This window comes from Phocoena phocoena, chromosome 3, assembly GCF_963924675.1.
Source record: "Phocoena phocoena chromosome 3, mPhoPho1.1, whole genome shotgun sequence".
Classification (NCBI taxonomy): Eukaryota; Metazoa; Chordata; class Mammalia; order Artiodactyla; family Phocoenidae; genus Phocoena; species Phocoena phocoena.
Window position 1 is genome coordinate 14,318,041 of NC_089221.1, and position 15,202 is coordinate 14,333,242.

General features: G+C 48.6%; 1 protein-coding gene across 1 annotated transcript in view; it reads right to left on the reverse strand.

The window, feature by feature from the left end:
* Positions 1–6,363: 6,363 nt before the first annotated feature.
* The window catches only part of MYO10 (myosin X), a 215,886-nt gene continuing 207,047 nt past the window's right edge, over positions 6,364–15,202 (reverse strand). The window contains exons 36-41 of the mRNA XM_065874870.1: positions 14,765–14,972; positions 13,940–14,076; positions 12,394–12,514; positions 11,523–11,975; positions 9,246–9,437; positions 6,364–7,836 (exon numbers count right to left, since the gene is read on the reverse strand). Coding sequence (XP_065730942.1) covers positions 7,735–7,836; positions 9,246–9,437; positions 11,523–11,975; positions 12,394–12,514; positions 13,940–14,076; positions 14,765–14,972 — 1,213 coding nt within the window. The 3' untranslated portion in view covers positions 6,364–7,734. The remainder of the gene's footprint in view (positions 7,837–9,245; positions 9,438–11,522; positions 11,976–12,393; positions 12,515–13,939; positions 14,077–14,764; positions 14,973–15,202) is intronic.

Here is a 15,202-nt window from a genome sequence, read left to right on the forward strand (position 1 = left end):
TTTGTGGATGCGTTTAAAGCCACCATGATTGGTCCTCTGGCCCCAATTATCGACATTTCTCCTTCATGCATTTCTGAAATCCAGCTGAACGTATGTGGCCAGTTCCACTAACTAGGAATCATTCTCCATGTGTTCTTGGGTATACCCTCCGAGTCATCCTTCTTTTTCCATAAATGCCATGCTTAGTGCCTATTATGTGCCTCCCGTTTCCCTCTTTTTTTTTTTTTTGCGGTACGCGGGCCTCTCATTGTTGTGGCCTCTCCCGTTGCGGAGCACAGGCTCCGGACGCACAGGCTCAGCGGCCATGGCTCACGGGCCCAGCCACATCCGCGGCATGTGGGATCTTCCCGGACCGGGGCACGAACCCGTGTCCCCTGCATCATCAGGCGGACCCTCAACCACTGCGCCACCAGGGAAGCCCCATTTCCCTCTTTTTAAAATTAGTGTCCATAGCTGTCATTGTATGCCAGTCCCTTTATTGTATGTAAAGAACAGAAGACTTGTCTCTTTAGTGCACAGGTCTTCTAGTAAGCAAGAATTTAATCAACGAGCTGTACTTGGGACCACACCCACGGAGCCTCATTCACACCAGAGCCTGATTTCGATGACAAGGTCCTGGGCCTCCAGCCTGAACCTGATGCCTCGGTAGATAAGGCTGATGAGTCTTGAGAGGGAGGGAGTGGGTTTTTGCATGAAGGGTGATTTAAAGCCAGCGGCTGGGAAATGTGTTCTGTAGCTTAGCATCCGACAGTAAAAGGAGAGAATGGACAGATGAGTGGGGAATTGTTAGCTGTCTCTGCAACAGGGAGCTTTGTGGAGGAATTAAAATCTAGGTTGCCACCGATGAAGAAAGTATGAGCGGGGAGAAAGGTCATCTCAGGCGAGAGAAAAATAGAAGACATTTGGAAAAGGGAGTAGTATGGGCATGTGTCTGTTTACATTAACAGTGCATGTCTAATTAGAGGAAGCCGGTAGTGGGATGCTGGTAAACTAGGCCACAGAGGATGCGTGTGGCCCTATAAAGAAACAGAGAGGAAGTATTTGGATTTTAACATAGCTTTGTGATAAGAGCGAGATTTCAGAGTCAGACGAACCCGGCTTTGAATTCTCTGTCCACTGTAGTTTTGTGATTTTTCAGCCAGTGTGGCAGGTTACAAAAATAGCCACAGTTCTCCAGCCTCTGGTTGAGTGACTCTGCAGAGCTTCCATTAAGCCATGGAGTCTGTTTCCCCATCTCTTGGTTCTTGTCTGGCACTGGGTCTTGCTTTAGCCAATGGAATGTGGCAGAATTAACCATGTGCCTGTTTTAAACCTAAGCCTCACGAGACTTTGCCTGTCCCTCCTAGCTTTCTTGAGACCTTGCCAAATGCCATGTGAATCCGCCAATGCCAGCTAAGCGGGGGATGAGAGATCCCACGGAGCAGAGCTCAGCCATCCCACCTGAGGCCCCAGACACAGGAGGAAGCCAAGGTAAGATCAACAAAGGTGATCTTTGTGCAGCTGGCCTGCAGAGTCATGAGTGAGCCCAGCAGGGAACTGCCCAGCTGAACCCAGCTCAAACTGCCCACCTATAGAATCATGCCCTCAATAAAGGACTGTTGTTTCAGCCACTGGATTTTGGAGTGACTTGTTAACACAGCAAAGCTGTTACAGCTAGTTAAATAAATTACTTTCTAAATCCCAATATCCTCAACGTACAATAGGTTTGCCAACACCTACATCCTGGTCACTGGGAGGACACAATAAGATGATGGTCGTGGTGTACCAGGCACCATAATACGTGCTGAGCAAATGTAACTAATGCCGGTCACATCAGAGAGATGGTAGAGGGAAAAACACGGTGAAAGGAGAGCATAAGAAGGAATTACTTAGAAATCCACACTTTGCTCCCTTCTGCCTCATGGAGTTTCTTCATTTGTTGTTCCACGGGCATGGGTTCGGACTACACATCACGAACATGCATTTTTCGGCTCGATATCCACCTTTGAAAACCCTCCTCCTAGCATTCTTGTTTTCTGGACCTTTCAACACATATGCAATGGTCCATATACTCTTGCTCTGATGCAAATCGACTTCCTATTTCATATATTTATATATTTTATCTCCAGCTGGGCTCCAAGCAACTTAAGACAGTTCTTGGGTTTCCTTTGCAAACTCCACTGAGATGGTGTTTTGCTTTTTTTATTCAAACAGAAAGAATTTAGTAAATACTTAGTAAATTAAAGTTAATTAAATTATGTTCTGGTTGGTGTCGATCCTTGGGGTTTTCTTATCTCTAATCAAGAGGCCTATTAAATTTCCTCAGTGTCAAGTCACTAAGTAAACTTACAAAGAACAATTCCGCCAAGAGATCAGAGTTATAGGAATTATTCATTTTCTTTCCTGGCGTGTCAGGAGGGAACGGTGAGAACTAGCAATTGGTTCCCACCGAGCAAACGTCTGGATGCCTCAGAGGCAGTAGACCCTGTTTGTGTCGCAAACTGCTAATCAACTCGATCCTGTCATTACTTGAAAGAGAAAATAAAAGTTCTTGGGAAAACTAAAGATAGGCAACGATTACATCCTCCGAAAACATATTTACTTTTCCCACGTAATCTTCCCTCACTCAAAATGCTTCAGGCTTTCTAAGCGCCTTCATTTTTACTTCCTTCAGAGGTTTTCCTCTGAATAAGATGTTGATTTTTACTGAAACGTTATTATTGATGTGTCCTTTCCATGGGGCGCAGGACCCAGCTTCTGCCAGCTTTGGAGAGCCGACCGTGCGTGTCGTTTCAACTCTGCGTTCAGTGACGTCACCTTGGAGCTTGAAGTCAGCCATGGTGGGAATATTGCCACCATGAGAATCAGCAAACATTACCAAGTGGGACTGTTTTCCCCTGGGGAGCCCGTAAACCAACTGCTACCAGAGCTCCGGGTGCCTGGGAATTACAGCTCTTGTCGTCCTGAGCACAGACACTGGGTCTCAGCAGGAAATGTCAGGGTCGCCTTCCCACTGCTGACCAGCAGATGCTCTAAGTTGGGGGACTGACAAAAGGGGGGCAAAATGAAAGCAGGGCCGAGATACGTGCTGCTAAGTCAGAGCCAGCTTATGGGCTGAAACATGGGTGAGGTAGAGCGTGCATGAGACGAGGCCGGAGACAAGTGGGGCAGAAAACACAGGGCGTATAGTAGAGATGCATCTTTTGGTTAGAAGGTTACAGGAGAGTTTTAAGTAGAAGAGGGATATTTTGGACTTATGTTTGATAAAGACACCTCTGGGCATCTGGTCTGTGGAGAACAGCCTACACAGGTCAGGGAGGGAGGTGAAGGGTACCGAGGGTGGAAGCCTAGAGGCCAGTAAAGATGCCATCTGGGGCTGGGGCAAAGGGGGCCGTGGCATGGCTTCCGACCCTTGCCCTGACACCTCCAGCCCGGGCTCATGCTCCCAGGAATCCTTACCCCCTGCCGCAGGGCAAGACCAGCTCAAGGTGCCCCACCTCTTCCCCTCGGGTTCCCCCACCCCCCATCCCAGCCACATCCACCTACCTGCTTTGGGCCCCTGGAACACTACTTCCTGAAATTCGCCTGCCCCCTGCTGTGTGACCTTGGGTGGGCATTTAGCGTTTTCACCTGCATTTGTCTGATCTCCAGAACTTCTCGAGAGCTGAGGCTGGGACTCGTTCACTATGTCTGGCTAAGCTCAGCCCGCGATGCTCCCGGCGGGCACCACGCTGGCTTTCTTGGGGTGTGTGTGGGGAAGACAGTTTCTGTCCTGGAGAAGCTCTAGTCAAAATCTGGGAACTGATCAAGTAGAAACAAGAGGTGATGCTAAGCCAATCTATGATGAGAAATGCAGGGAGGGAAATCAGGGAGGTCATTCAATATAGTTGACAAGAAACACAAAGCAACCATCTCCAACCTGCAGACTATATTCCTTGCCTAACGTGTGGAATCAAAATTTTAGAGCCAACGATTGGTTATAAAGGAGATAGTATACTTGTATAATCATCTAAAACAGGGGTCTACAAACTCTACAAAGGCCCAGAGAGTAAATACGTTCAGCTTTGCAGGAGGTCCTGTCACAAATGGTCAACTCTGCTGTTGTAGGGCAATCACACCTCTAGACACTGCACAAATCAACAGGTAGAGATCTGTTCCAATAAAACTTTATTTAAAAAGCTGGTTGGGGGGCTTCCCTGGTGGCGCAGTGGTTGAGGGTCCGCCTGCGATGCAGGGGACACGGGTTCGTGCCCCGGTCTGGGAAGATCCCACATGCCGCGGAGAGGCTGGGCCCGTGAGCCATGGCCGCTGAGCCTGCGCGTCCGGAGCCTGTGCTCCGCAACAGGAGAGGCCACAGCAGTGAGAGGCCCGTGTACGGCAAAAAAAAAAAAAAAAAAAAAAAAAGCTGGTTGGCCTTTGGGCTGTAGTTTCCTGACCCCTGACCTAAAAGATCAAAATTATATACTCCAAAAATCGCAATGCCAAATCTCGAATCCAGGTCCAATATTTCCCCTCGTGTCAATGATGCTTCTCTGGTCAATTGTACAAAACAGGCATAAAGGTGCTGGTTAAGTTTAGTTTTCCGTGCACTTGTTTTGGTCCCTATTAGATAGTAAGCTTTGGTGGGTGAGGATTTTCATGCTCTCTAAAGCACGTAATTTTATACCCAGTAGACATACACGTACTTCTAGAATATATCAAAGATCCCAATGGATGAGATAGATTAAATACAGAATTTTACTATAAGTGTATATGTGATCTCAAGGTGCTGAGTATAAAGTCTTATAAATAAGAGTTTGCTTTCTTACATTTCTGAACTATTTTAAGAGAGAAATCAAGGGGCCTCTTTTTTCTTTCCTCTCTCCAAAGCTGTCTAGCACACAAAAAGGATTAGGCGCCTCTAGAGGTATCACGTGGAATCACATCTAAAATATTCTGGGGAAAAAAGCAAGGTGCAAAAGAATTTATGCTTTTATGTATTTTTTAAAAGGGAAGGGGATGGGAATATTTATGTGAGTGTATGCTCGAAACATTTCTGGAACGATATTCCAGAAAATGGTAAAAATAGCTGTTTCTGGGGAAGGAAAATGGGTAAACCGGGGATCGTGGCTGGGAGGAAAGGTCACTTTACTCCCACTGTTTGAATTAAAAAAACCCTCACCTATGTGTATCCTCTTTCAAAAGAATTAAAAATGAAGACAAATGAAAAAACAACTAGGTTTCTAAGTCTGCAGCAATGCCATGTTTCTTATTGATGCCTTTCTCTGCGATAAGCGGGCTCAAAATTGTTCCACGGACCCGGTTCAAACCTATTAATCTCACCCACAAACGAGTACGTGTCAATCTGGTGAAATCAGAATCAACTCTGTGGATGGAAGAAAAGTCAGTGTTCGTTTCTTAGTTGTGGTAGTTTCTGCGGTTGTGTAAGATGTTACCACTGGGGACACACCCGGTGAAGGGTGTACAGGCCTCTCTTTACTTTCACAGCAACTTCCTGTGAATCTATAATTGTTCCTAAATGTTACAATGAAGCTACTGACGAGGGAAGGCCTTTGTGTAAAGAGACCTGGGTCCTAGCTCTGGCGCTGCTGCAACGCCTTAGTGGAGTTGCTTTGCTTTTCTCTGCCTAATTCCTCATCTGTAATCGGGGGTGCGGGGCAGCCTTGCGGGGTGTGAGAAGTTACAGAGGGAATCCTGAGTGGTGGGCAGTGGGAAAGGCACTTCTGCCAGCTGCTCGCAGGGCCTGAAACGAAAACAAGGACAAGAAAATATCTGAGTCTTAGCTCACCTTCCCTCTCGTCACCTCGAGGCCACAGGTGCTGGGGCAGCCCCTGGCTTCAGCTCGTCTCCCAGTCCCTGTGGAGTGGGAAGAGGGGTCTCCCGGACACACAGACACACGGACACACAGCGCTTAGAGAGGGACAGAGGGGACTGTTCACGTGCTGTGTCCGGCCGAGGAGCCCGTGCAGGTGAGACCCACGTCCCCGGCTAGTTCTTTGGGTAAATGGGTCGCTAAACAAGCTCCCCCTGTATTGTGCTCACAGCGATCAGGGCTGCCAGTGGATGCAGGACCATGATTTCGCCATCAGGCATCTTGGGGCTCAGCTACAGGGGGCGCTCCGACACCCACAATTCAAGTCCTTAGATTTCTGTGATTTCATCGAACCTGGTCTTTTACCTTCTCAGCTTTCTTGGAGTCATGCTCTGTGTCTAAAAAAGCCGCTGAGATATCTATACGTGTTTGCTTTTAGACCTGGTGATCAAGTGCATGAAACATACAGCTTCAACCCTTTGAAGCCCAAAGCATTAAAACCAAAACCCAGCAAAAACAAAGTCCATATGGTATTTAGAGCTGCCCCATGAAGAAATTACACTGCATGTTAACTAATATCTTTTATTGTCAGACTTTCTTGAGCCAACAAACAATGATTCCGCATGGCTGTCCATAGGGGTAAGGCAACTTTCCTTTTTCTTTGTGGGTAGACTTAGTTGGCCTAAGTCTTTACAACTTCTCTGTATAAAAATAGAAGTCCAAGACCAGATTATTTTTCTTCTGGTCATAAATGCTGATTTATTTACAGGGGCCTTGTTCAGACCACCATTATACACGTGGGATAAAATAGGTGTGTATTTTATTAAAACCTCAGCATTGAACGTCAGGGTCCTTTAAAGATCCACTCATGTGTTATGCTTTCAAGGAAGGTAGCATCTTTCCCCCATATTCCAACATGGTTATGTTGCAACCTACCCAGAGTGATACGAGCTAACCTTCCAAGAAACATTTTTTAACTTAAATCTCATAGAAACTAATGACTCCAAAATGCCTTCACATGGTTCTAAAAACAGCCTTGGAGCCAGCTGTTTAAGAGTGGTTTATAAATACAGTTATCTGTAGGCTGCATATCTGTTTGTAACACAGCAGACACAGATTGCAGACTTTGCTACACGTGAAACAAAACTGGAGTCAAAATGTGGCTTTCGGAATCCAGCAAAGACAGGAAACTCCAGGATTCCGGGTTGTTAATAAAACCACCTTGTAAAGTAACAGCTGACGACTCTCACTCTGAACTATTAAAATATACAGACGTTACGCCATTGCACATCCTCTTTCCCTTTGCTTTCAATGCTCATGAACAATGATGAAAGTGATGGGTTTATGGACACATGCGTGCACGGGCAGGTGCATGCACTTAAAAGATGAAACAGAAAAAGTTAATATACGTCCAATGAGGAAGGCTGCCAGCAGCGCTCCAACTAAAATAGACCGTCGTCCTCTTGCTCTCCCTCCGTCCCCCCTCCCCACTCCCTCACCTTCCCTCCCGGGGGAAATCAGGCTGGGAGGTTAGTGCAGAATAGATGGATCAACGCCCACCCCCCCCACCCGCCTCAAGCTTAGCAAGTCTCCCCTAAAAGGGAGGGAAAGCATTTCTCTTCAGTAGCACAGTTAAGGTGGATTAGTGTCGGTTCCACAAGTTAAGGCACTTCTGGCTGCTTTGGTGGCAGCGTGGGTTTCATTTCCTCTCTTTTTAAGGCATGTGTCGTCTAAAAGAAGTAAAGCTTTGGAAACTGGGTCGACAGCTTGAGACACTGATCACTGGAGTGGACAGGATGAAAGGTCCCCCGAGACACCGCCCTCCGACGAGGGGCTTCTGGAAAGCCTGGGCAGCCTCGCCTTGGGCTGCAGGTGCAGGAGCCGGCTGGGGCCGAGGGGGCGGCACGTGGAGATGCTCAATTCACGTGGACCCACGGCCACCTTCACCTGGAGCTGCCCTGGCTGCTCACAGAGCGTGAGGTGCTGTAGCGCTTCTTCACGATCATGCTGATGTAGGCTTTCATGAGCTTGGCCACGTCTACCACCTGCCGGGAGAGCAGAATTGGCCCACGGTCACAAGTTTCTGAAGGGCCAGGGGACCCAGGCTAACAACCAGACATCCTCTGCCCAGTGCGGGCAGGCGGGGGCCCGTCCTCCCAGCAAAAGCCACCAGCCTGCCGTGCGAATCCACGGTGCAGGCTGTGTAGGAAGCCAAGAGTTAGAGCTGCTTTTCCCTATTCCTTGTTGGGTAGAAGGGGGACTCGTGGCCTTTCCACGTATGACGTGTGCCACCTGGTGGTTGCCTGACGTAAAACCGTCAGATTTTGCAAGACAGAAAGCCCCCCAGCAGATGACACTACAGTGTGTGGGTAGGATCAGGGCTGGGGTCACCATCCCCACTGAAGGCACAGGTACATGACAGAGCCCACAGTCACAGCTTTTACAGATTGCATCCTATCGTGCTGGTCAAAACCTCGTGACGCAGCTGGAGACACAGAGCTGAGGCCCGAGGCGCTGGCAGAGCCTCGTGTGCCCGTTCTGTTCCCTGCCAGCTCTGAGAGTCCAGCAGTAGCTATTTCATGGTGCGTTCACTGCCTCCCCTTCTGGCCTGTCCCTCCTGATGGCTGGCCTGAGCCCCTGTGAAGGCATCCTAATTGGCTCCCGTTTCCCTGATCTCTCTTCCCTTCCAATCCCACCCCACACTGTTTGTAAAAGCACTGTTGTTACACATCACACACCAAGAGCCCATGGCAGTTCTGCGCTGTTTACCGGAGTTGTGCAAACCCGGCAGCCTGGCGCCTGGGGCCCTCCAGTCAAAGCCCCACCTCTTTCCACCCTCCTGCACAGCACCTTCTCTCCATCACTGTACACCAACAGCCAAACGGGCAGCGTGTGACTCCTGCCCATTTCCCACCTTTGCTTGTCAGCAGCTCCCTAGGTGGAGGCCTCCACAGGCTTCTTGGATGATCGTTATTATCATCACTACATTTTACGCTTTGGAGCGGGATGGCACACATATATAGAGGTGTTTTCTGTCAGCTAGAATTAGCTCTGTCCAGGACGCTCTACCGTTCACTCCCTCCGGCTCCGTGGACACTGCCATACCCACGTCTCACAGCTGTGATCCACTGCCACCTCGTCTAGTAAGTTTCACAAGGCTTTATTGCCAAGCTATATATATATATAGGACCTCTACATCACTTCCCTTTCTCTTCTTTTCCTACAAGGGTACAAGGGAACCAGATTTCTCTGTTGCAGAGGTACACAGAACAAATGTGGGGCTGTCAGATTTTGGCCTGTGAGAAACCTGCAGCTGGGGAAGGCGCACCATGCTGTATCTTCCTATATCTTAAAAGCGAAACATCCAAATAAAATTACTTGGTCAAAGGCATCAGGAAACGGGGTGCGGTTTTCCTATTTTGTCAAGGCCACGGATGAAAGATTTGCCTCTTACCTCACTGGTTTCAAAGAGCAGCTCCCTCTCATCGACGACGATCTTGTACGTGTTGGCCAGGGGGGCCCCGAAGGACAGAATGTGCTCGTACTGGAAGACTTCCAACGGTCTCCCCTCCCCGCGCTTGTAGACAGACACGGCGTCTGCGCTGACGCCCAGCCAGAGGTCCTGGGGAAAGCCTCCTTCCTTGCACTGCGGGGCAAGAGTTAGTGCAAGAGATCATAAGTTAGAAACAGAACATAGAAACCACAAGAGAGGCTTTGAGTCCAGCACTCTGCAAAGAAGGCTGAGTGCACGCAGCGTGTCCTTATGCTGGGGGCATTGAAATACAAGATACGAGAAACGGTGGCTCGTTGGCGGCCTTGATGGATTTCTGACCAGCTGATCAATCCTGTGCATTTGGGGAATCCTACTTGATAAATCCAACACCTTGCTTGGACTCTCCACCTCTCAACATCATCACTCTCCTGGCCATCTGGATTAGCTACGCGGAGGTGGCCGTAGCCGTGGAACTTGACAGCGACTCCCCAGCGAATCAAGCAGCCCGAGCCAGGGCTGCTCTCTTCCATCTCTAGTTCTGCCTCCCCTTCCTGTTTCGGATGATTATTCTTCAAATACAAAACCTAGGATCACAGAGGGAAATTCTCCCAATCTGTGCTGAGCGGTTTGGGCTCCTCTTGAAAAACACGTCTCGTGACAAGGAGCCGCAACGACCTTAAGTGTGTATGGTGGTCGATCTCACTGGTTTCACAACAGACCTTCCTGCATGGATCAGTGGAGGAAAATAAGAGCCGGGCTGGCTGTAGGGGATGACAACACAGGGCCAGGGGGATCAGGAGGGATACACACCGGTGACACAAAAAGAGGAGGTACCTGTACAAAGCATCTGATTTATACTTAAAAACAAATGTAACTGAATCAATCAACCAGCCAACCGACCCAAAGATAGCATCCAATGAAAAGTCATGAAAGGATCTTGGAATATATGATCAACATTTAGATTTTTATAGAGCTTCATTTAAAAGTCATCAGATAACATGCTGAATGATTATGATCATCAGAAAAACAGACCAAGGGCTGGTTTATCTACACCAAGCGCTGGCAAGCTTATCTGTTAGAGGACAGACAGTGAATGCTTTAGGCTTTGTGGTCTCCGTCACACGTACTCAGCTCTGCCGTTTCAGTGTAAAAGCAGCCAGAGAAAAACATGTAAAGGAGTGAGCCCTGCTGTGTGGCAATAGAACTTTTTTTTACAAAAAAGGAGGCAGGCAGGATTTGGCCCACGGGCTGCAGTTTGCCAAGCCTTGATCTCAATCATTAGTAAGATTTTCTTTCCGTAAATGGTCTACTTAAAAAAAAAAAAAGGTCTGTGTCTTTATTCCCCTTTTACCCCTAGGTTCTTCATGACCGTTTTTTTTCTTCTTACATTCCATATATATGTGTTAGCATATGGTATATGTTTTTCTCTTTCTGACTTACTTCACTCTAGAGCATGGACTTGAGGATATGGGGAGGGGGAAGGGTAAGCTGGGACGAAGTGAGAGAGTGGCATGGACATATATACACTACCAAACGTAAAATAGATAACTAGTTGGAAGCAGCCGCATAGCACAGGGAGATCAGCTCGGTGCTTTGTGACCACCTAGAGGGGTGGGATAGGGAGGGTGGGAGGGAGGGAGACGCAAAAGGGAGGAGATACGGGAACATACGTATATGTATAGCTGATTCACTTTGTTATAAAGCAGAAACTAACACACCATTGTAAAGCAATTATACTCTAATAAAGATGTTAAAAAAAAAAAAAGGATATGAATCAGTACTGGGTTGATGTGAGTTTAGGCAAATTCAAATTGTGAAATAGAAATTCTTCCCTTCAGTCATGGGAAAAAGATATAAATGTAAAATCCAAGGATATCCAAAATTTCTAATTTTATGGACACAGTTCTAAAAAAAATTTTTTTTTAAACTTTAATGCAGATTTTTACCAGCACTTTTTCGTTGAGGCTATAGCTTGAATAAGAAAGAATCAGAAATTATTTAAGAATAGATGACACCTTAATTTTCCACTCACTTCTAACATTACGAGAGCATTTACTGTAAAGGAGGAAGAAAACTTTGGGTGTGTGGCGGGTGTGAAGGGTAAAATCTGGGGGCTCTAAAAAGAGAGGGTGAGAGAGCCAAGTGTTCCACCAGGTCCTCCCTTCCCCAGGAGCCTGACCGTGGTGGTTGCACAGACCCCAGTGCAACCCGGTCCGAGAAGCGGCAGGCAGCTCTCACCTCCACATCAAAGAGCGTCGACCCGTATCCAGGCCACTCCTTGATCAAGGCCATGTACTTGGCCATGGCCTGCTCCTGGCTCATCCCCTGAAACTTCTTCCACTTGCCGACGATGCTGGCCCGCGCAGACGAGACCTCCTCCTTGACCCACATGTCCAGCATCTGCCCCTCCTCTGCCCTCTGCCGCACCGCCGCCCCCGTCCGGAAGCTCCGGCGCAGCGTCCCCTCCAAGAAGCTCGTGCGGCGCTTCTCCAGCCGCTCACACGGTGTGAAGCTCTTGGTGGACTGGCTGATGCGGGCCTTGAGTCTCTGCAGCGAGTAGACCTCCTCCAGGGGCGGCACTGGGGCGTGGGGCGTGTAATCCCCCTGCAGGTACTGCAGCCGCAGGGCAGCCAGGACCTGCAGGTTTTCCTCGGGGGCCGGGTAGTGGCCGTGGACGACGGCTTCGTGGGCCTGTAACAAGGCGGTCAGTGGCGCTATGGGCCAGGCATGGCTGTGCGACACCACGCCCGCCTGGCTTGCTCCCTTGTTCCACCAAAGGCCACCTTCCTTAAAATTGTACCCTAACCCTCCCGTGCCGCCTTAAGGTTCTCCGTCGCATGGATACCACTGAACACGTATATCTATCTTATTTCTTATTGCTCCCCCCGTACCCTCTCCCCTGTCCCAACTAGAACAGTTCCTGGCCCAGGAGTTCATATAATACGTGTAGAAGTTTCCTTCTACAAATGAATGAAAGAGCAGCTGAACCTGTCCACGCTGGGAATTCTACTGCCACGTGTGATTTCCAAGAACTAGCAGTTAACGTACGAGGGGTACGAACGGGTTTCACCCCTGCTCGTCTGCAAAGGAGCCTAAGAGCTCCGTGTACCTGTTCAAACATGAACGCGAATTCCACGCTGTCTTCTGGCACGTTGTCTGTGTCCAGGAAGCAGTAAAGTTTGAAGTAGAATTTCCAGGGCTGGTCACCCACCTCTGACGTGGCAGCCAGCCTACGGACGGAAGTTGAGAGAGACTCAGAAAGCAAAATGAGAAATGGGCCATGGGTGACCCACAGGGAGTTCACTGCATATGGTGTATTCTCGGCAAGGATTCAGACATCCTGTCTGTGCTCAGATAGCAGAGAGGGTGGAGATGGGGATGGTGGGAGAGAAAATAGAGCCAGAGTGAAGCTTACCAGAGTTCCCTGCTAATTTTATTTCCCGAGGTGAAAAACACACTTTCATCCTAGTTTTACTTTAAGACAACAAACAGGCAGCCTTCAGGTAAACCGAGCTAACAAGTATTTCCCCAAGTGTCCCAGTCTGGTTAGTCCTAGCTACACACAGAAAGCAAAGAAACAAAGCCTATTCCTTCATTCCCTTTGCCGACTCGCAAACTATAATAATATTTATAAAAATTGACATGAACGTTTGGTAGGCTATGTTTACAGAAAGTAGGAATATCCCTCTCCCCCTGCATCGCATTTTGGTTTATTTCCAACAAAGCCCTTAGACCAGGCCCACCTTGAGGAGAGGAGGTCACTTCCTCTGGGACTTGGAAGTTTGGGGCTGTTCTAAACCTCTTGGTCCCCTGACACATTTCTTTCTTTTCTTTTTTTTTTTTTTTTTTTTTTTTTTTGCGGTACGCGGGCCTCTCACTGTTGTGGCCTCTCCCGTTGCGGAGCACAGGCTCCAGACGCGCAGGCTCAGCGGCCATGGCTCACGGGCCCAGCCGCTCCGCGGCATGTGGGATCTTCCCGGACCGGGGCACGAACCCAGGTCCCCTGCATCGGCAGGCGGACTCTCAAACACTGCGCCACCAGGCAAGCCCAATTTCTTAGTTAAAGCTACTCCTGCCCCCTTATGCAGCTGGGGAGGGGCAGGGCCCTGCCCTGCTGGAGTCTCGTCATTGGTACTGGCATCATGCTAAAGGAGGAACATCTTTTGTGTTACTCGGGGGATGTGAATATTGTGGGTCCAAGAGATACAAAATGCAGTTTGAAGAGTTTATAAGTTGGCTTCTGTCCACTCGTCCAGCTTCAAAGCTAATGACAAGTTAAAATCTGAGAATCAGAAAATTCCAAGATGAGGGTGACAGCAGGACACGGAGAGAAGAATGGGGTAGAGGATCAATGACGGGGTGAATCCTATTTGAGACAGTAGCTCTATCTAGGAATCAAGGGAAATAGGCAGCAGAGAGAGATGAGAAATTAAATATATGCTTTAACACAGGTAAAATGAGATGAACTCAAAGGTACCCTGAAGCCAAAAATGGAATCAAAGTTCAAACCCTCCTGCTCTTAACGTCTTTCCTCAAATATGCTTTCACACAGGAAAAATGAGATGAACTCAAAGGTACCCTGAAGCCAAAAATGGAATCAAAGTTCAAACCCTCCTGCCTCTAATCGGCTGGCACTTCAGGGAGAAGGAACTTACTTTTCAAACTTTGCTAATACATCTGCTACAATGGTCCGGCTTTCGACGGCTTTATCGACGTGTCCGTTGTACTCAAAGAGCGCAAACATGTTTCTGCTGTCCTCCATGGCCAGGCCTCGGATCAGCTTCTCCACCACCTGGAAGACACGGGGACTTCAGCTTCCGAAGCTGTGCTTCTAGAATATGCCATCATCAGAACCCAGGGGGAGCTGCCAGCGAAAGTGAGGGTCCAAGCAACCTCCCAACACTGTCGTGTACGGAATCTCCAAGGCGCTGTTTTCCCTGGTTCTCTCGAAATCAGTTCTCTCTCTTCCTTGCCAAAGAGAACACAGGTTATTTTGCCCACAGCTAGGGGCAGATGCCGGCCGGTTTCTTGCAAACCCGTAAGCGCGTGAAAACTAAAGCCCGTTTGCCTGATAGATTCACAAACTCACAGCAATTTCCACTGACATCTCTGCTACACCAGCTTTTCCGGGTTTTACTTCACTACTCCTTTTAGCCAATTGGTTTTATGGTACTAAGTTTAAATTGAAAAAAGAAGGAAGAATGAAAACATGTTCACCCAACGTGCTAGATATTTGTATGGCAAACAGAAAAACACTGCAGAAGTGAGAGGCTAAACCCTTGTCAGAGCAGACGTATCTGAGTCAGGTCCACAATCTCTACTAGGTATCGACTGCTTCTTGGATTAGCAGGATTACGTCTGTTTCCTTGGTTACTGAACAGCTGCACCATGCCAGCCGCAACTGTGCTCGACAGTCAGCCTAACTGCGCCCAGTTTTCCTGACGTAAGTAAGCACGTGGGCAGCTGGGCCTCTCCCTCACCTCCCCGGCTGTGGTGTGGGAGCTGATGGTGATCTTGCAGGAGCCACCGCCGTGGCAATACACTGTGGACGTCATCTCCTGCCGATGGATCAGCGCTTCGATTTCATCTCGGGAAGGCACAAACTCTCTGCATTTGGTTTTCTTGAGAGATTCGTAAATGAAGAGGGCGTATTTTTCCATCTCGGTTCCTGGAAACTGTTCCCGTATCCTAGGAGCCAAACACTAACTGTTAATTGCAAGATCTGAGGACGGCTGGCTACGGGGAACCGGGCGGCTTCAACGTGCTGCAGACCAACACGGTGAATGGGGTCCCAGCGCAGAGCAAACGCTGGCCGCTTCCCTAGCTCATCCTGTGCTGTTTCAGGACCAAAAAGAAAAAGGAGACAGAGAGAAAATCCAAAGACCAAAGAGCCCAAGTAGGCCCGGGAGCAACTTCTG